General features: G+C 44.7%; 1 protein-coding gene across 4 annotated transcripts in view; it reads right to left on the reverse strand.

Moving 5' to 3' along the window:
* Window positions 1–20,288, reverse strand: part of esrrb (estrogen-related receptor beta) — a gene marked incomplete at both ends in the record, with an annotated part of 86,779 nt that extends 66,491 nt beyond the window's left edge. For 2 of the 4 annotated variants that reach the window (XM_080750595.1, XM_080750594.1), the window contains 2 exons: window positions 15,483–15,551; window positions 20,239–20,288. In XM_080750595.1, coding sequence (XP_080606721.1) covers window positions 15,483–15,551; window positions 20,239–20,288 — 119 coding nt within the window. Of the gene's footprint in view, window positions 1–15,482; window positions 15,552–15,740; window positions 15,873–20,238 lie in introns of those variants that run through there. The other 2 variants (XM_080750593.1, XM_080750596.1) reach the window with 2 other exon arrangements.
* Window positions 20,289–22,761: the final 2,473 nt, after the last annotated feature.

Raw genomic sequence — 22,761 nt, forward strand, 5'->3', positions numbered from 1 at the left:
CTCCCTCCCTCCCTCCTCCCACTGATTTAATTGTAAGGGTGGGTGACGGTAGGGGTTCAGGCCCAGGAGGTCAGCAGGGTCAGCCTTATTTCTTCACCCCGGCTTCCTGGGGCCGTGGAGATGGGGGTCACCGTGTCAAATTAAATCTCATTCCCGTTGGTTTCCCCCCCCCCCTCCCCTCCCCGCCGTCATGTATATTCATCGGAGCTCCAGGTGCCCAACACCTCCCCTGGAAAATTCACAAAAAGGTTAACTGCTAAAATAAATAATAAAAAAAATGCCCCCTGTTAAAACCGGTGACCTTGTGGAATAAGCCCTTTGGCTGAGCACTTCTGGAATTCTCGTTCTCGATATAAAAGCCCTACACAATAAAAAAATAAAAAAAACCTATATATAAAAACTTATACAAGTACCATTTTTGCCAGAGACCCCTGGCACTCAATTTTCAGTATTTCTCCCAGTAACTATGAAGACGTTTAAACGGGGCGCACTAAAAAGAAATGTTTGCCGTTTGTAGCAATAAAACAAGCCGTTTTTCGTGTGGGACCTTCTAGATTAAAAATTGCCCAATTGCCCTCTCTCCTCCTCCTCCTCTCCTCTGCTAAACGCCCTTGTGGGGGAGAAACGTGGTTTCATTCCCGTGCCTTTCAAAAATAGAACTTTCCCCTCTTGATAATGAATGCAGATTGCGTCCACATAAATTAATGCACGGCCCTTGTGTTCATCTGCTTTATGTTCTCTGTTTCAGATGGATATGTGCACCTGTACGATAGGGCACCTGCACTCGGCTTATTAAAGGCTATATATTAAAACGCAGGGGGGCGCGAGATGGCTCCATTTAGCTTTTATTTCACAAATTCAGAGTAAGCTTAACCCCCGGTTCAGAGGTCGCCTTAAGGGTGACACTTAGCATAATTGCATAAGTGTCTTAACTGTTTCCCCTCCAGCTCCTTCGTGGTCATTTATAATAAATGTGCGTGCTAGAATCCCCTTAACTCATTCCGCTATGACACGTTATACTACTGCTCTGCTTATGTTTTTAACAAGCTTGCATATATTGATTAATGATACTGAAGGAATACTAACCACTTGAACCCGGCGTATTAATCAAATAGTCTGAAATATTTCTATAAATATTCCTATTCTCAAATGGGACAGGTCCAAATTGAACCTATAAATACAATTGTACGGGGAAAATGAATTATGAACATTAAATAGTTTGACGGTAACGGCAGTGGTACCGATAAATAATTCAATGTGCGGAGCAGGTGCTAATTAGCGCGCGTGCTATGCTACGCGGACGGAGACCCGAACAAGAGAAGGGGAAAAAAAGGTCTGCTGAACTGACAGAGACTTGATGCTATAAAATCTATAGTTCTCCCTTTCCTCCTCCTCAAGGTAAAGAGCTTTTCAAATTCTGCTGCCTGGCTGCCCAAAGGAGCAGCGCTCGTCAAAGATACAGTATCTCCCCCTCTTCCCTTTCTCTCTCCCGCCGTGTTCCTCCTCCTTCTGTTCCCTTTGTACCGATCAAAATTCATGCTGAGTGCTGGGTTATGGGCCCGCAAAAGCACACTGTGCATTTTGGTTTTAATCCGTTTAGTCCGGGTAGTACGCATTATTATGGCGTATCATTTTATGCTTTAGCTATTGAAAAATAGCAGATATACAAGCTCACATCAGCGCAATTCTTTGAATATTTTGACGCGATTCTATAAGTGTCTTCTGTGTCGGCGGTGCTCAAACTCTTTCATGTGAAGGACCCCCAAAATGATATGTATTTGGCCACGGACCCCCCATCTGAAAATATTGTATCAGGGACCCCCCAGAAGCAAATATTTGAGTTACAAATGTTCGCTTTAAAATATATATATATATTTTCAAAGATTTGCACAAATGTTCGTGATTTTTCATAAATAGCAGATCTACAAGCTCGCAGCGCGGCACTGTGAGCTTGTAGATCTGCTGTTTTTCAATAGTTAAAGCAAATTCAATGATTCTAGGCCTACTTGGCTTAATCTGATTCCACCTGGCCCCGCTAACAGCGTTCCCAGATCCCTAATATCATTCTAGCACTGCTGCCGTGACCAGGATTAGCTGGCCCAATGATCTGGGAGTTCAGTTCACGTTCTCCTGCTTCTCTATTTCCGAGCGGGAGGAACTGAGGAGCGCTCGTAACGCACGTCTCAGCACTTCCCTCTCCTCTCCTCTCCTCCCGCAAGAGGAATTCGGAAACGCTCATGTCCGATGCCCGTCCTACGAACACGGAAACCAGAGGAAGCCATAATTGAGCCAATTTGTTCGGGGATATTTTCTGCCGAGAGCTTCTTGCTCACTTCAGCGGGACACTAACGTCTCCCACTGTTCTGAATAGTAACAACCCTCTCCGTATCACCTCGGCCCCCTTTTTTTTCCTGGCTCTCACCCCAGATCGTGCGTGGACACTGGCACTAGGGGTGGGACGATCTGCGAATTTCGTATCACGATTATTGTGACAAAAGAAATCGCGATTTACGATATTATCGATATAATCAAAATACATTATCCTGGGGTGGAACATTTGCCAACGCGACACGTTGTGAGCTTGTAGATCAGCTATTTTTTGTCAAAGGCATTTGATAGAGTGAAAAAAAAGACTGTATCAAGTAGGTATATTATAAGTACCCTTTACCAATTATAGAGGGTTTAAGTGGTATCAGATATGCAGCTCGGCAAATAAAAGGTGAATTGATCCCAGTGACAGATGACGATATCACGATATATTAAATCTCCACAATACGATTATCGTGAGTGTTTTCTATCACGATAAACTATAATATCGCTTATCGTCCTATCCCTAACTGGCACCACACAAAACCTACGGGTCGGGTAGAAGCTCGCCCCCAAAAAACGAGTAAATTTCCCGATGTCCTTTTCGCTCCACAACGATGCCGGATGCCAAAACAACACGGTTTTATAACATTCGCTAACCTCGTCCCAAAGTGTCAGCCCCGTGCTACAGTACAGTACATGATCACACTGGGAGAGTGGAGGGGGGAAACGGTCGCTGGGTGCAGGCACGTGCACACATAGACATCAAAGGGGGCTTGAGCCCCTGCCCTTTTTATCCGTCTGTAAAAAGTGCCCTCTCCAGATCATGAATGCCGTTTTTACAATGGTGAAAGAAATGCAAATGCCCTTTTTCCATGCCATACCTGAAGGCAGCATTCGAGAGAATTGCCTTGTCCAAACTCTCCTGAACTTGAATGCAGCATCGTATGTTGAAATCATTAGCCCTCTACGTGTAGAAATCCATGCCGTTATGCAACATCTCCAGTATTGACTTGATTATGCTTAGTTCAGTGTGGTATCACGCACCGAAAATAGCCGACCTCCAAGCTCACGACGCGTCGCAGGTCTGCTATTTTCGATATTTTCACCAAAAGGCCCTTTTAGAAATTTGAGCCCCTGCCTCTCTAACATTTCTCTGCACGTCCCTGGGCGGGTGGATGGGGGTGGTTGGGGTTGGTTTGACATCCACAGCAGCGGGGTGAGGGTGATATCAGATGCCCCGGTAGGGGCAGATCTGTCTGGAGGGGCCCCAGGCGATGTGGCCTGATAAGCCACTGGCCCCAGAGTCAGCGCCGGGGTAGGACGAACTCAATTAGCTTCCTGACAGACCTTTTTTTCCCGAGCTCCCAAACTCACAGCCTCCACCGCCCGCCACAGCCAGGGACCCACTGGCAGCTGCCACGCTGACCTCTCCTCCAGGGGGGCTACTGCCACCTCTTACCGCTCCCCCGCACACACATGCAGCCACACACTCATTTGGGGAGAGAGAGAGAGAGAAAAAATACCCGACATGCCAGCAACCTCACCAGCCAGCCACAGAAATCGTCGTTGTCGGGGCGGAAAACCTCGTATCTCCCAAGTTTCAAATGTGTACGTTCTTTAGCAAAGTAAAAGCCCTGCTTCATCGTACGTGGCCGTCGCGCGAAAGTAGTGAAAACAGCAGATCTACAAGCACACAACGCCTCGCGTTTTCGGGTGAAAACATACAAGGTTTTCACCCGACGATGACGAAATACACTCATACCACCAGGCGTGTGTGCGCGCGAGTGTGTGTGTTATCACATGGGAACATGTAAATGAAAATGGAATGGGGGGAGGGGGCAGGGGGGTGTAGCGGGGGGGGGGGGGGCTCTTGGGGAGGGGAGTAAAATGGGGACTCCAAAACACAGTGAGTCTGAAATATGGAGGATGCCTCTCTGTGTAACTGGTTCCAGGTTAATGACCATCCAGGGAATACGGGGGCAAACGACCCTTGGGGCAATGTGTGTGTGTGTGTGTGTGTGTGTGTGTGTGTGTGTGCGTGTGCGTGTGTGTGTGGTACGCGCTCATGCATGTGTGTGTGTGGTACGCGCTCATGCATATGTGTGACAGAGGGTGTGTGTGTGTGTCACGTGCGTGCGTGCGCGTGTGTGAGGATGTGAGTCAGTGCGTTTGTGTTTTCCGAGGCGGAATATTATGACCGCTGGAAGCGTGGTACGATGCGAGACGACGACTGCTGGAGTGGCTGGCTGTGTGTAGTTTGGTTGGAGGCTGGCTGGGCCCGGCTCTCCATAGGGACCCATTGTAATCTATGTCTGGGAGAAGAGAAGAGAAGCCCCTAATTTTGGAGTTTTTTTTTCTCATTCATTAGTCCTGCTACCGTCTGAGAGGGTGGGGGGGGGGGGGGCGATGGGAACCTGAGGGGAGGCGGGGGCCGGGGGGGTGGGGGGGTGTGTGCGGGGAGGGGTCTTTATTAACAGACGTGCCAGACGCTCAGGAGAGGCTGACAGAGATTTATGATGTGCAGATCTGTGCAAGCAAACAAAAGCGGCGGAGGAAGAGAGGAGACAGACAAACAGAAGCAAAAGACGACGAGAGACCGGAGAGAGGGAAGAGAGCGATACAGAGGAGAGAGAGAGAGAGAGAGAGAGAGAGAGAGAGAGAGAGAGAGAGAGAGTGTGTGTGTGTGTGTGTTAGGGATGGGACGATATGATAATTTCGTATCACGATTATTGTGACAAAAGAAATCGTGATTTACGATATCGCGATAATCAAAATCAAAATTATCCTGGGGCGGAACATTTGCCAAAAAATAGGCAATCTACAAGCTCACAACGCGTTCAGCGTTTTTTTTGGCAAAAACATTTGAGTGAAAAAAAAGACGTATATTTTTACATTTGACCAATTATAGAGGGTTTAAGTGGTACCGGATATGCAGCTCGGCAAATAAAAGGTGTTTGATCCCAGTGCATGACGGAGGACGATTTCACGATATATTAAATCTCCACAATACGATTATTTTGAGTGTTTTTTTTATCATGATTTACGATAATATCGCGTATCGTCCCATCCCTAGTGTGTGTGTGTTACAACTACAGACTCATTCTCTAGCTTCCGCCGTGGACTGAAGACTCACCTCTTCAGACTCCACCTAAACCCATAGCACTACTGTAACACACTCCCCCTTTCCCTCAATGACCATACATGAAGCTAGACAGCATTTTTAGGTTTTAGAAAAGTCTTTGTACCGATTAGGTGCGTGGGTCGACCTATGTTATTGCTTTTCTAGATGGATATTCCTATGCATTTGTTGTATTGTTGTTGATGTACTGACATATTATCTTGCTTATTATATTGACGTATTACCTGCTTATTATAAGTCGCCTTGGATTAGAAGCGTCTGCTAAATGCCTAAACTGTAAATTGAGAGAGAGAGAGAGAGAGAGAGAGAGAGAGAGAGAGAGACGAACTCTAGTGAGAGCATGGGTATCGTGCTCAAGCCAGAGAATTCTACTCTGTTCCGCGCCGTGTCTCGCACCATGAAAATAGCCGATCTACAAGCTCACAGCGCGTCGTGGCAGGACCCCAGCGAGAGCTTGCGGATCCGCTATTTCCGGGTACAAGACACCGGGCGCGTGGCTAAGTATAAATCAGCCCGTTTATATGGAAAGTGAGGGCCCATAGAGATCAATAGTCCGTAGGCCTGGGGCTGGTGCCGGGTTACCACTGTAGGGGGGGGGGGGGAGCTATGGGCCATGCTGCTCAGCGGCCCGGGCAATTAACCCGTCATGAACGGCAATGTGTTATTATACTTTAACCATTATTTTATGCTTTAACTATTGAAAAATAGCAGATATACAAGCTCACAGCGCGGCACGAGTGCCGCGCTGTGAGCTTGTAGATCTGCTATTTTTGAAAAACCGTGAATATCTGCGCAAGTCTTTGGATATTTTTGACCTGATTCCATAAACGTCTTCTAAATCCTTCTAAGGTTTTTTGAAAAAAACGCATGTTTCTACGTCAGTGGTACTCAAACTTTTTCCATGTCAAGGACCCTTAGAATTATGTCATTATATGTAAAATATCTTGAAATATTATGTATCGAGGACCCCCAGATACAGAAGCAAATATTTTAGTAACAAATGTTCACTTTAAGATATATTCAAAGATTTGAAAAAGAAAAAAATCACGGTTTAAAGTGGTTCTATACGCTACACAGACGCGTTCCTCCTATCCCGTCCCAAGCGGGTTAAGTTTTTCAGTCTCCAGCAGAGAGAGGGATTATATTTAGCCCCGCTGCTCCAGCATGCAGCAGCGATGTCACTGTAGTCTTTATAAAGCCATGAGCTCACTCCACTACGACAACATGAGCCCCCACCGCGCTCCACGCCGCACCACAAGATAGCGCCGGGCCAAGAGGACGCAGATCACATCTATCGATTCCATTCCCCAACCCCCCTCCTCCTCCTCCTTCCTTCCTGCTCCAGGAGAGATGCTTCGCTGCTGGCAGGAAAAGACAGCCAGGAGCAGGGGTGTCACAAGGGGCGCGGGGGGGAAAGTGGGACTGAGTTACTTGGGCCCAAGGAAGGTGGAGGAGGGGATTTTTATTTTCGCTATTGAAAAATAGCAGACCTACGAGCCGCGCTGCGAGCTCGTAGGTCTGCTATTTTTTTAAGCGAACGTTTGTAGCTCAAATTTTGCTTCTGGGGGGGTCCCTGGAAATATTTTGAGATGGGGGGTCGCGTGGCCAAATACATATCATTTTGGGGGTCCTTCACATGAAAAGGTTTTAGCACCGCTGACATAGAAACAGGTTTTTTTCAAAAAACCTTAGAAGGATTTGAAACATTCAAAGACAAATTTTCCAAGATTTTTCAAAAATAGCAGATCTACAAGCTCACAGCGCGGCACTCGGTGCCGCGCTGTGAGCTTGTATATCTGCTATTTTTCAATAGTTAAAGTACCCAGGGCCCAGAATTTGGGTGCGACACCCCTGGACAGGAGAGAGGCCTCTCGTTGATACCAGGCGCTCTCTGCCTGTTTGTCTGACGTAAACTGTCTGAGCCGCGCTGGGGCAGATCCTGTTCGTAAACGGGGGAGGGCGGGTTGGGTCGGAGGGGGTGGTGAGGGAAAACAACGGCTGACAGGACAGGGTTATCCTTGTCCCGGTGATGCTAGCGATTTTCGAGCGCTGCTTGCTTCTCAAAGTGTGGTTCAGAGCAGGGTTGATTTCGTCGACCAAAACTATGACGAAAAATGTTTGTCGACTGTTTTTTTCACTGACGAAAACTAAATAAAAACTAAACAAAAACTAAGCAGTGATGACTAAAACTAATTTCGTCAACAAAATAAAAACTAGACTAAAACGTCAGGGAGGGACTAGTGGAGAAGAGAGTCATTTTATGTTTGGTTGCTCTCGGGTGTTGCGTGCTGAAAATAGCGGATCTACAAGCTCAAGCTGCTATTTTCAGCACTAAACCAAGTGTAAAATCATTCATTACGATGCCATCAAGGCCTGCCAAAATACATCTCATGACTAAATTACATTTTATTCAAAAGACTATGACTAAAACAAAATTTGCTGTCAAAAACAACACTGGTTCAGAGACCCCCAGGGGGTCCGCTATACAGCAAAAACGAGGAACAGTCGAAGCACTTAAGCTCTACTTTATTGTCCCTAAATAAGCCCTAAAATATTTTCAAACGGGGGCCCATGGCCGCACACTGTACATGGATGGTACAATTTCAACATGAACATTTTTTGAGAAGCACAATTCTAGAGAACGGTTAAGCCCGTATCATAGCCGGGTCCGCGGTGGAAGGCTTTCCACCGCGGTGTAGTCTTTTCGAGTCTTTTTGAGTCATGAAACTACAACGTTACATCATTCCTCGCGGTGGAGAGCTTTCCACCTCGAGTCCCAACACATCTCTCTGTTTTTACTATCAGACAGACAGGCTGTACACCCCGTTCACTGATTGGTCAATCTAGACTAGTCAGTCACGGTGAATAGGACTCCACCGTGGCGTACTATGATGGCCTGCACTTATTTTCTGACTTGAGGTGGAAAGCTTTCCACCTCAAATTTGCGGTGGATAGCTCTCCACCGTACACTCTGATACAGGCTTTACAGGCCACTGTGGCAAGTGAAGAGTTAACCATGGTCCCCTGTGTGCAATACATTACCCAGCAGGGAGCTCCCTGCAGAACTGCTCAGCTCATCCTATTGTAAAGGTACAGTACATACAGTGTACACACTATATCGTCCCTGTCGGATGGAAACCTTGTACTGTATGTCCAAAACCGTTACTTTTCAGGATTCAATCAAATCTAAAATAGCAAAAGTAGCAGATCGACAGGCTGGAAACGTGTTGCGATCTACTACTTTTGATGCTTTTGTGCGAAGGAGCTGCCTAACAGCGACGATATATATTGTCAGGTAGAAACCTTGTATGTCCAAAACCGTTCCTTTTGTATTCATCATTTTACCCGCGAGGCGTTGTGTGCTCGTAGATCTGCTATTTTCATTGTCTTGTGCGACAGACTTGTGTGATGAAGCAGAGCTTTACTTTATGAAAAAAGGTACAAATGTGAAACCTTGGAGATAGGAGGTTTCTGTACCCTGTACTGTACATATATTGTTGCTGTCAGGGCAGAAACATCGGTCCCATCCTCTTTTACAGTACACTTTAAGACATAATAAGACATAATAAGACAGAATAAAGCCATAATAAGAAATAATGTGTTGGTAATTAGAGCTAATATATTTTATTAGACAGAAACAAAGACAGAATAGTAGAAAGAGCGAATACATTCTCTGGCACCGTCACCTGCCGCGGAACTGCAGCGGCAGACACTGCCGCACGACCGCTAGTTCGACCAGCAGTCGCACTGCATCGCCGGCGATAGGACCAGCAGTCCCGCCAGTAGGACCGGCGGCCGCCGCACGGACCGGCAGGTCCCGTAGCGGTAAACTGCCCGTCCGTGCGGTGGTGGCTGAGACAGAATAGCAGAAAGCTACGGGACCTGCCGGTCCGTGCGGCGGCCGCCGGTCCTACTGGCGGGACTGCTGGTCCTATCGCCGGCGATGCAGTGCGACTGCTGGTCGAACTAGCGGTCGTGCGGCAGTGTCTGCCGCTGCAGTTCCGCGGTAGGTGACGGTGCCAGAGAATGTATTCGCTCTTTCTACTATTCTGTCTTTGTTTCTGTCTAATAAAATATATTAGCTCTAATTACCAACACATTATTTCTTATTATGGGGGGGATGGGGGGGGGGATGTAAACAGACCTGCACCGAATGACGTAACTTCCCTTAAACTCAGCACTTCCGCCACAACTTAGGAAACAACGCACAGCGTAGGTCGCGCCCAGGGTGTGGCAGATAAGTCTGGCCCTGCCAGGGCCCAGTATGCAAATATGGCAGGGTTTATCACACAGGTTTATCCACAGGTTCCACACAGATTCCAGACTAATATGCCAGGCTGAAACTTGTCTTAACTTCTTTCAACTTGGCAACCCTATTTTGGGCATGCCATGCCTATAGGTGACATTTTGAAAGATTTTCAACACATTTTAGAAATGACACAACCACACAAAATGTTGTGAAATAATGGCCTAAAAACGTTTTTCTATGCTAGTGAGGTGTTGTGAGCTTGAAGATTGTCTATTTTGGCTACTTTTTTAAGCATATTATCTATCTATTATCTATATCTTTTCAGAAAAGGTATTCTAGCAGCAGAGAATGATAGACTGGTCAGTTTAATCAGGGAATGGTCAAAAACTAGTAAACAAAGCACGTATGAGGTATTGCCGATTGCATTTCATGCATTGTTTATGCGGTGTGTGTGTGTGTGTGTGTGTGTGTGTGTGTGTGTGTGTGTGTGTGTGTGTGTGTGTGTGTGTGTGTGTGTGTGTGTGTGTGTGTGTGTGTGTGTGTGTGTGTGTGTGTGTGTGTGTGTGTGCAGAGAGAAATATTATTATAAAGGGTTAAGGCTATTTAACACAGTCCAATGTAAATCACAGCGTTAGACACAGTGACTGTGCGTACAGGAGGATGCCTAGACAAGGAGCCATGCATGAAATTACTTCATTAATCTTCCTCTGATAGGCTGTCCTTGTTTAGGAGGGAACTCTACCTGCTTAAAACAAAGAGGCCATCCTGCCTCCACTATAAATTACCCTCTTCATCAGAGGAGCGGCCAGATATACTGTATATAAACACACGAGCGCACGCACATACACACACACATACACGTACGCATACACATATATATACACATACACACACACACACGCACACAGAATATGGCAAGGCAAAATGAACAGGCAAGAATTAGCAGGTTTTTTTCAAGCACAATCAAAATGCTTGTACAGCCTCTCTCTCTCTCTCTCTCTTTCTCTCTCTCTCTCTCTCTCTCTCTCTCTCTCTCTCTCTCTCTCACACACACACACACACACATGCACACGCGTGGACACACACACAGACACACACACACACACACACACACACACACACACACACACACACACACACACACACACACACACACACACACACACACACACACACACACACACACACACACACACAATCACAGATGTAAGATCCAGTATGGTGTGAAATAAAGAACATTCTCATCGTGTTCGAAATATGGCTTGTTTATATTGTATGTAAAGATTTACTTATTAATCACTTAAGCCTTGTATACTACAAGCTCACAACAGGTCACATCTACACCTGTTATGATGTGAACTTATTATAGATCTGCTATTTGAAAAAGAAATAGGGGGAAAATTACATTAAAATAAATAAATATGTCGTCACTGTCGGGTAGAAACCTTTTATCTCCAAGTTTCACATTTGCACGCTTTTTCGTAAAGTAAACTCTGCTTCCCCATATAAGACTGTCGCACAAAACTAGTGAAAATAGCAGATCTACAAGCACACAACTGCTTGTGGATCGGCTATTTTCACTATTTGAATTCATTTTTGAAATGATAAATACAAAACAAACGGTTTTTGGACATACAAGGTTTCACCCGACAATGAACGATATATATATATTTTCTTTTTGTACTGTATATATTTGGAAGGTTTTCCATTGTAGGGATGCCAGGGTTAATGTGTTTAAATGATCCAGCTCACAACACTGACCAGGAGGCTGCATGTTGCCGTGCTCCAGAGCCAGAGCAGACCTCTGTCCACAGCTCTCTGGCTTTTTTTTTTACAATCTTTACAGGCTCACGGGCGCCAGCTGCCCCTCGTCCCCCATAAATAGCACTGATAATAATAATAAAAAAGAAAAGGAAAATGGCGAGTGCAGGCCTTAACTGATTTATACGGTAGCATCCCAACACCACGCCATTCACGAATAATTAAGCTTTGGGGATGTTTCCCTGAATTAATGCGTCTCCTTCAGGGGGCAATCTAAACATACATCCTGGCCGCGGTGATGTGCGCGCGCCCGTGGTGTGCGCACGCCCGTGTCGTGGCGGCCCAGGGAGGGAGCTCTCCAAGTGGCAGGTTCAACAACTAGCCACTCAACGGAGCCATTCCATTTCACTTAGGCCCTCCAGGGCTGCTCCAGCACTCGTAAGGTATTTTATGTGAAAATGTTTAGTGACCAACAGGCAGAAACGCACGCATGCAGCCACGCACAGACATAGACACGCACGCACGCACACACACACACACACACACGGGTACACGCCACGGTCATGGAGACATGTAGGCAGGCGAGCAAGCAGATACACACATACACACCAGCTCTATAGTACACACACATGCACACGTCTACACTGTATGCACACAGCTGCACGCATGCACACACACACACACATCTCGGCCAGTTACCAAGTTAAAGAATGAAATAGGATCACGATAATAAAATAGTGACAAATAAAAACACAGAATATGATATCCTTAAGCCTAAGGAAAAGAAAAATAACATAAAAAAATCAAGCAGCAAAATATTGTTTTGTATTTTCTGTGTTTTGCAGAATGGATGGACAGACAGCTCTCATTTCTGAGCTTCATACTGTGTCATACATACAATGTCTTACGTTTATGACTATGAAAACTTCTAATCATACAGTAGCTTTCATGCTCCCCCTTCAAAGCAACAGCAGTGCATATTGACATGGGGCAAATGGGAAGAGGGGGATAGACATTCTTCGTCACTACAGTAAGCCCAAGCCTGGCAGTCTGCACCCAGCCATGTTAATGGCTGCTTATTGGTGGCAACTCACTCCCTTAGGCAAATCAGGGGCAAGCGATAGTACAGTATATAGTACTCCCTTTGGAAGACATGCTCAGTGGAGTGCTGTTGGTGGCACAGCGCGCACACACACACACACACACATAGAAACACACGCACGCACACACACAACACCTCTTCATTCCAGTTCAGTTTTCCCAGAGTGCATTGTGTCTGTGTTAAAGTGGCGGGCCCTGCACGGCAGTAGAAGGTCTGCTCGGAGAGGCTTTCTAGAGTGTGATGAGGCCAACAGCTCTTAGTCTAAAAGCCGTTATGGCTCCGAGGCGAGGCGAGGCGTGCGGGCCAGCGTGTGTACCGTAACACCGCGGACCCCGCGCGAAGCTGTCAGGAGGAATCAGAGCTAGCTATTGTGACGGGACGGTTTCAATATTGATTCCATAAATAAACAGAGCTAACCATCGATCCTAATGTTATTTTGCATTTCAATTACTGCTCCCAAACATAACCTTCAAACGGCCGGCCGCTCAATACCAATAGCATTCGCTGATAAACGCCCCGGTGCCGCGTGGGGCCCGGCCCCCGCCGCCCCGCCGCCGCCGCAACATCACGTTTCTCACCCAGGTGTGAATTAAAGCAGACTTTGCATTTTCTTCCTCCCGTTGCATTTAGGGCAAAGTGAGTGAACTACAGAAGCTACAGAATTATTATTGTAAAAGATGAAAGGCACAGGTAAAAAAAAAGTATGGCAACTATGCAAACAAAGATATAAGAAGAAAACAGACATGCAATTTTATTTATTTTTATCCATCAAATGTATTATTTGTCACTGTCGGGCAGAAACCTTGTATCTCCAAGTTTCAAATGTGTACGTTTTTTTCACCAAGTAAAGCCCTGCTTCATCATACAAGGCTGTCGCACAAAAGTAGTGAAAACAGCCGATCTACAAGCACACAACACCTCGCACTGCGAGGCGTTGTGTGCTTGTAGATCTGCTATTTTCACTAGTTTAGTTCATTTTAAAAATGATAAATATAAAACAAACGGTCTTGGACATACAAGGTTTTCACCCGACAACCACGTATTACTTTTAAAATGAGTGACTGACATCTTTCCAAAAGGATTTGATCAAGAAGTGTGTTCCTGGCTGTGCTCTTGACTCGATCATTTCTCTGAAACTTCTCAGGTGCCTCGGTTCCAGTGTGTGTATGTGTGCATGTGTGCACTCGCATGTGCGAGTGTGTGCGCACGTGTGCATGCGTTAAAATGAAGAGGGACCCCTTTCAGTGTTGGAACAACAGGATGAAGTGCTGACGCACCATGTCAGTGATAGCACTCCGCTGCCACAAGGGCATGAGCGCCCACGTAGGCTAGCATTATCCTTCTAGACTAATGGACCTGGTTATTTTTAAACTGATTCTCACACTGCGGTGGTGGAGGTGTCCAAGGTTACTGTGGCCAAAAGGAAGGAAAAAAACCACACACACAGAAGGGACGCGTGTGGTGACTGCTGGTGGTTCCAGCACGACAGGGTGTCACGGAGCGTCCAGAGAAGCATGGCGGCTGGCTGAAGCGTTGGCCATGGGAAAGGCCAAACGCTGCATGGGTTCCCATGAGTCAGCGTGTCCAAACATAACAAGTGAAAAGTTCAAAACGACTAAGAATAGGGACTAACTGTGTGGAGCAATCTGATTATACCCAGCGGTAGTTGATGAAAATAACACAATGAATGAGTCACAAACTGTCCACCTGTGCAGTGTGGCTATCTTTACACAGGTTAAACATGCACAGTGCACAGTATACAGTAGTACACAAGACAAGAAATCCCATGCAGCTAAGACACATACAGTATATTTAAAAAAGAAAAGTCTAATCACTTGCAGAGGTGGAAAGTAACAGTAAGTACATTCACTAAACTACTGTACAACGTTAGTAAAATGTCGCACTTTTACTTCAGTTGAGTATATCGTCACTGTCAGGCAGAAACCTTGTATCTCCAAGTTTCAAATGTGTACGTTTTTTCGCTAAGTACAGCCCTGCTTCATCATACAAGGCCATCGCACTAGTGAAAACAGCAGATCTACAAGCACACAACGCCTCGCACCGCGAGGCGTTGTGTGCTTGTAGATCGTCTGTTTTCACTAGTTTTGTTCATTTTTTAAATGATAAATACAAAACGAACACTTTTGGACATATAAGGTTTCCACCCGACAACGACGATATAAAGTATATTTTTAAAAAAAAGGCTACTCGCTTGCAGAGATGCAAAGTAACTACAGTAAGTACATTTACTCAAGTACTGTACAACGTTAGTAAAATGTTGGGGTACTTTTACTTCATTTGAGTTTAATATACTACTCCTGTACATTTCTGTTTGTGTGCTAGTAGATCTGCTGTTTTCACTACTTTTGTGCAACAACCCTGTATGATGAAGCAGGGCTTTACTTTGCGAAAACACGTTCAAATTTTAAACTTGGAGATATGAGGATTCTGCCCGACAGTGACGATATAAAAGGTCGACTTGCTTGTATGGATAACGGAGCTGCTGTCGATGCCGTTTGGCAGGTTAACTTGAAATCGTAACGTCACGTCCCGAGTAATTATCCGAATCTGAATAAAGCAGCCTGTTAACAGCCAGGGATCCTATAGGTCCACTGCATTATGAGGGGGTGGGGAGGGTGGGGGTTTGAATTGAGGGCTTTGAAGTGGCTGCTCTTAAAACGCTGGCACACGCCGCTAATGACTCCAAACAGACAGAGAGAGCTGTAGAATGGTGAACAGCCAGGCAGTGTCAATATACACTCAGCATCCCCATTTGCCCCAGAGAGAGAGAGGGACAGCATCCATTCAACCCCACACACAACCCACCACCCCCCACCCCCCCCCCCTCCCCAGCTCAGCCCCCCAGCTGAGTGACACATTTACAGTGAAAGAAATGATACTCATATTCAGTAGAGGCTTACCAGAAATGAGAGGGCTCCAGTGTGGCCAGTGGGCTGAGTAATCGCCCTAATGAATTGGACAACGAGGCCCTGTTGGTACAAGGGAGATGCATTTAGAATTGGGTGACAAATTGAATTTAAAAACATTAGGTTCCTTCTTTTTCTTTTTTTAAGGCACCCGACACCTCCTAAACGGCCGAGGAAGAGAAAGGAGGAGGGTGGGAGGAGAAGGGGGGGGCCGAGGAGGCTGTAGCGACGGGGTTGGCCGGTCAGCGGCGCCGCGGCTGCGCGTGGCTGCAGCTGCGGAGGCCGGCAAGCCTCCTCCTGGCTCTTAGCAGGGGTGGCCGGTCTCAGCCAGGAGCCTCTTCTGGTAATGTATTCTGAAACCAAATTACCGTAAGCTGATCCCATCTGGATAGTGTCTGTGCACGGCTGCTTCGGTTACCCACCACTGCCTCTAGTCCGCGATAGCATCTCCATGAAGACAGCAAAAATCTGATTAACCCAATAACACTGAAACACTTGGTCAAAGAGCAAGGAGCTTTTAACTTAAGATACACTAATGTAATTCCCTCGCCTTGTTTTCCGAAACCTAATAAGAGCCCCCGCGGAGGAGACGGGGGACGAGACAGAATGTTGACGATGAGCATTTGCTGGATCTAATGCAGCGAGCTGGGAATGAAGTCAAATAAAACTGTATCAAATCGAATTTGTCATTCCGTGTGCTAACTTCTGCTTCTCTCTTTTTAAAAAATGAGAAGAAAAAGGAGGGAGGGGGGGGGGGGACATTAAAAAGCTCTTATTTCAAGAAGGGAAATTGGATATTTAGAATGTGGCAGTTAGTACCAGGGGCTTGAAAGAGAGCAGTGATGGTGTTGATGGAACATTTAAAACCAAGAGAGAGAGAGGAGTCACGTCTCTATTCGCTGCCACTCAGGCCGTGTCGTGTGTGTGTGTGTGTTTGCTAGCGAGCGCAGATGAACTCAAGCTGACATTCCACAGCATTGGCTGATTTCTAAGTGGCGCGCAAACAGCCACTGCAATACAAGATCAACAATAAGCCAGTCCCCTCTCCAATAAACTCCATCTCCCACCCCGAGACCTGAGAGATTAATGCCGGATTTATACTTTTGGTTGTGCCGGGCCGTGTCTCGCACCGAATAGCAGATCTGCAAGCTCACGACCGTGACGCATTGTATACGTATATATTGTATTATTATATTGTAGATCAACAATTTCTGGTGGGCGACACCGGCGCACCGCCAAGTATAAATCACCCCTCAGACTGAAACAAGTCAAGCAAAAGTAAATAACTGATCGAATGTAATGTAACAGTAAAAAAAGAAAAAAGAAAGTTTCGATACTCATAAGCAAATTGGATAATGTGACTTACAGCAGAAGCTATATCGTCACTGTCAGGCAGAAACCTCGTATCTCCAAGTTTCAAAATTGTACATTTTTTCTAAAAGCAAAGCCCTGCTTCATTATACAAGGCTGTCGCACAAAAGTAGTGAAAACAAAAGTAGTGAAAACAACGCCTCGCGGTGCGAGGCGTTGTGTGCTTGTAGATCGGCTGTTTTCACTAGTTTAAATCATTTTTTAAAATGACAAATACAAAACGAACGATTTTGGACATACAAGGTTTTCCACCCGACAACGATGATATGTTTCATGAAAACACAAGGGATAAGTTTGGTAAAAAAAAATGTCCTACGAAGATTAAAATCATTATAACACCGCACGTCTCTCCGTTCTGAGGTCAAAACTCGGCCACTGTTTCAGTCCGACTGTGAAATGGTGGGCAGTGAGTGCCCCCAGGTCATGTACAGTGTCTATACAGTGTCTGCACAACATCGCTGTGCTAATTACAGCCAGGACATACGTCGCTCTAATCCTCTCAACCACGCATCACAGCTACACTCCAGCCCATGGAGAGGGGGCTGCAAATACCGCTTTTACAGGAGCTATACTGCTGAACAAAAGATATCAACTACTAGAACACACACATAACCACTGCTAAGTGCAGTAGGTAGGATGAAAGTAGCAACAGAAATATATCAAGTTCTATGGAATGTGCAGCAACAGTTTACTAATTTATTGATATATATTAATTTCTGAAAACATTTAAGTCCCTGGATTTAAGTGTAATTTGCCCTACATTGTCATATTTACTGCCACTGGCCAGCCTCGCAAAACAAAAAATATTATTTCCCCACAACCTATTTTGAAACGTACGATAACGATATTATGAATACAATATGTGGAAAGGCACATTGTGTCACATCCTTAATTTATTTCTGCTGTTTTCTGTTATATATGAAAACAAATCTACGCAGACATTCATTCAATTCTTAACAATATTGTAATTTGTGTGTGTGTGTGTGTGTGTGTGTGTGTGTGTGTGTGTGTGTGTGTGTGTGTGTGTGTGTGTGTGTGTGTGTGTGTGTGTGTGTGTGTGTGTATATATACAGTATTTCCTAATAGAAAAAAAAATAATCTTGTGTCCAAATGTTTTGATAAGTGATTGTATTGTATTGTATAAATTCTTATGCCAGATTTGAAATTAAAACAATTCTTTTTTACAAAGTAACAACTTTTTTTAATTGTATTTTAAGTCAAATGAAACAAATTCAAGTTAACTAATTTAGCTTTAAAGAAAAACAAGAAAATAAAATGTCTGAAATGTATTAACATTTCACCAGTAATTCTGTCAGTTGCAGTGCGTAGCCCATACTACACTACCAAATCAGTAAGAAATGTTCTTATTATTACATTTTGAGGGTAGATAATTGAATTACAGGTAGAAAGGCTGAAAATGTGTTAAAGCAACACATTTTCAAAAACAACACATACAACATAAATACGGGATGGACTGAGTTGAGCATGAAACTATAACAGAAATAAAAAAGATTTTACTACATGTTCATGGACAGTTTAATTTTAAAATGCAAAAATAAAGCAAAGGGAAATTCAAGTCGCAGGAGTTCCTACACATGTGACTATAAATGAACAATTACTGCGTGTACGTATCATTTTGTCATAAGGTGTATCTGAAATATTGCAGAACTTCCATAATCCATCTTAGAGACAAAACAAAGGAGATTATAACATGTATGGCTAAGGAGTTAATGCGTTCACTAGATTGTCTTTCCCCTTAGTATGCAAGGGTTAATGCCCAAACTTGACAGTTCCTGAAAACTAATGGATGAGGCAATACAATATGCACCAACAGACTTCTGCTCTCTCCCCTCACATTCCATTAGAACCTATCAAGGATTAATGTGCTTGCATTGCATTGAAATACAATACTTGAATTAAAAAAAGCAGGGTGGAGAAAAATCCATACCGGTCATGTACGGTACCATTTATACATACATATATCTATATAGTATACATGGTTATGTTACAACAAACACTTTCAGAACACACTTTTTTTTTTTGTTCAATGAGATGTGATATGAACGTATAATTTACATTAACAACAATAACAAAATATATGCTGAATTTCTGTGATTATTTAGCATTGTCTAAATGCAAGGAAAATTATATATAGTGCTCCAACATTTAAAGATTAATTCAACCTTGCTACCTATTCAAATTAGAATTTCTTAAAAAAAACATATTCTCTCAATACACTATAAAGCCTGCTGTTGACATCACCTTTTAATAATACACAAAGTCTTAACCGTGACGTGTGTAAATATAAACAAAGATCTTAGCCTACAGTATGTTAAATTAAAGCGTCTCCCTCTAAAACAAAACACCACATTTGGCTGCCTATGATAAGTGGATACGAGGGTTGATTTACCAGGTTACAGTGAGGTAAGTAAACCCAGACTTGGCCCATCACCCAGGGAGCTCGTGAGACGGCAGGCTGCCCTGCCGGTGGCTGGGATGGAGCCCTCCAGCTCTCTGAGGTGACAGGGTCCTTTCATCTGTCTCTCTCTCAGGATGGATTTCACAATGTGTAATTCATCCAGTCCAATTCAACGGATTGAGGGACTTTAATCTCATCTTCTTAAAAATAAAAAAAATATGTTTACATTATTCTCTCTGTCTCCCAGGGTGGGCCACTACTACTAGCTGGGCTGGCCCGGGAACAAATAAGCCGTCACCAAACAGCCTCCTAATCCGCCAGGACAGGTCTCCCAAATTCTTTTAGGAAAAACACACACTTTCCAGAGGGGCACGCTTAATTGATCGGCCATGCTCTGAATGAGATGTGTTCGGGACTGCCACACATGACGGGCGCTCAGGCAAATCTTCTCTTTTTACGGAACACTGGCGCACGCGCTCACGCGCACACACACACACACACACACACACACACACACACACACACACACACACACACACACACACACACACACACACACACGGTTGCACCTGCCCTGTTGCTTTACACTGACAAGACACTTACAGTAAGCCCTGTAGCATTTACAGTTAAAAGGCCTTAGTAAAATGGTCAAGGGAAAGTCTGCAAATTAATATCTAACGGTGTGAGCGGGGGTGAGAGTCCAAATGGAGACGGCAGCAAGCAAAAGTGCATCACTAAAGCGGTTAAAAGGGCGAGAAAAAAGTTTTGAGCCAGGTTTGGCTCTGATGGGACGAGTGTGAGGTGAGAACTGACGAAGACTAAAACAAGGCAAGATTAAGGAGAAAAACAAGCAAAGGAGAAAAAAAAGAAAAGAAAAAGATAAAACCACATCACAGAAGACGAGTTAAAAGCAAATCAGTTGGAAGAAGAAAGGAGGAAAAAGAGAGAGGTTGCACCTACTGGCTGTGATAGCTGAGAGGGTCTGGAAGACAAAGTTCGGAAATGTCCATCAGTCCAGTTTTAGCATTCCAGGAGTGAGAGGAAGAAGGATAGAGGAAAGAATAGAAGCCGCGCGTCTTCCCCCCCCAAATGATAGCACAGAAGAGCCCTCAGAGGTAGCGCCGCCGCACAGAGCCCCCTCCACCTCCTCCTCCACTCCCCCCCGGCCTGCACAGGTATGTCGGACTCTGCTGCTGCTGCGAGGAGGGGGCGTGTGTGTGCGCGAGCATGTGTGTGTCTGCGTGAGAGCGCGTGTCGTATAGGAGAGAAAGGAGACAGAATGTGTGTCCGTAAGTGAATGTGTGTATGGAAGAGAGAGGGGTGGGGGGAGAGAGAGAGATAGTGTGTGTGTGTGTGTGTGTGTGTGTGAGAGAGAGAGAGAGAGAGAGAGAAGCGCAGGCAGGCAGGCAACGGTGGATGAGCGAGCGCTAAGATGGAGAGAGTGTGAGAGAGCGAACGAGAGGAATGACTCTTTCCATGGCCAGGATAGGGCTCTTTAAGACTCAAGGGCTTGATGAATATGGAACAGCTGCTGTTGGCTGGCTCTGAGGGGCAGGACTTAAAGAGACAGAGGGGTTGGCAGAGCACAGGGGAGGAGGAGGGATCCAAGCGCTCGCTCAGTTGTACACTCCGCTACACGCAAATACAATGCGCGGCTGCGCGCACGCACGCGCGCACACACACGCTCCCACAGCCACACACAGACAAAACAACCTATCACATGAACCACTGACGTGCATCCTACAAATATGTGCGCACAAAGTTTGGAAAGCCAACAACGCGAGAAATTATGAAAGGGATACAAATTCAGGATGTAAAAAAAAAATAGAGATTTGACAATGTGACCAGAAAATAGGTACATTAATATATATATATATATACAGTATATATATATATATATACAGTATATATATATATATTTATATATATATATATATATATTATCAGGGAAATAACTAATAAATAAACAAATGGAATACTTGCTGTACTGAGCTGTCATTCATTGCAAATAACACTGTAGGCTATATGGCAGTGTTATAAGCAGAATTTTATAAGCAATGTTATTGTAGCAGAATATATATATATATATATATATATATATATCTTGATATTTATTTTTTACATTAAACAATGGCAAACATTACCATCTAATTTAGTGTCAATATATTGTTCATAGCACACGTGGAACACATCCAATGACCATCGAAGTTTACCAAGTAGTTGCCATCTCAAAACTTGTCTGTCTGTCAAAAAGCACTATAAACTGTGCACATTAAAACTGCCAAATGTCATGTGCTATAAACACACAATACAGTCAAAGCATGGCGTCCACACACACAACAAGCACCGAACAATAATGTCAAGTAGTCGTCGGTTGCATCTGTACTGAAGCACTCCACTTCCAAAAAAGCAATAGCTTTTTAAACCCTCCGAGGACAGTAAATGTATTTATTGAGCTGTGTCGCTAGCTCCATTTGCAGGTGTTACATGTGAGGGACCCATTGTGAAACCTTTCACCACCTGTGAGAGATGATCTCAAGCCATAACTCAAATTCTGGAAGCCCATCAGCTTCTAAAGCGGCGGAAAATCCTGCCCTGTCTTCTCTAAACCCAGAGCTTTAAAACCGTCTGTGTTTCGCTGTTGATCAGGCTCAGGAAGAATGCAGAGAATGCAGATACCATTTCACAGTCCGTGAGGGTCCCCGTGTTACTGTATCCCCATATTATAAGAGCACAGCTTAGCGTGGCATCTTATTGGAGAAATGAGCGGTCCGACACAATGGCTGACAACTTGGCATGAGTAAAACAGAAAGGGAGAAGGCACATCTTCTCCAACAAAACCAGTGCAAGCAACAAGCTGCCTGCCAACAGTCCTCAGCCACTTGAGTCCAGTAAAAATCAAGATTGAGTGATGAAGACTCTCTATCTACTGTTCTACAGAGAGGTGAGGCGGGTCACTTGATTGTCAGCCAGTGTTCTCTGCTGCACTGGTGTTCAAATTGGGGTATGGGGACCCCCACGTGTCCTCAAGAGGATTCCAGGCGGTCCCCAGAAAGATTAGGACAAGTGTATACACTAGGGATGTAACGATAAGCAATATTACCGTTTATCGTGATAAAAAACACTCACGATAATCGTATCGTGGAGATTTGATTTATCGTGATATTGTGATATCGAACTGCATATCCGGTAGCACTTAAACCATCTATAATTGGTAAAAGGTACTTATATAAGTACTTGATACAGTCTTTTATTTCACTCTCTATTAAATGTCTTTGCCAAAAAATAGACGATCTACGGGCTTGCGACGCGTTGTGAGCTTGTAGATCTGCTATTGTTTGGCAAATGTTCCGCCCCAGGATAACGGATTTTGATTATCGTGGTAATATCGTAAATCGCAAATCGTAATTGTTTTTGTCTAATTGAATCTACAAGCTCACAACATGTCCTGATGCGATGCAGCATGAGCTTGCAGATCTACAG

Source organism: Nannobrachium achirus (assembly GCF_963921795.1).
Source record: "Nannobrachium achirus genome assembly, chromosome: 20".
In the NCBI taxonomy this organism is placed as follows: Eukaryota; Metazoa; Chordata; class Actinopteri; order Myctophiformes; family Myctophidae; genus Nannobrachium; species Nannobrachium achirus.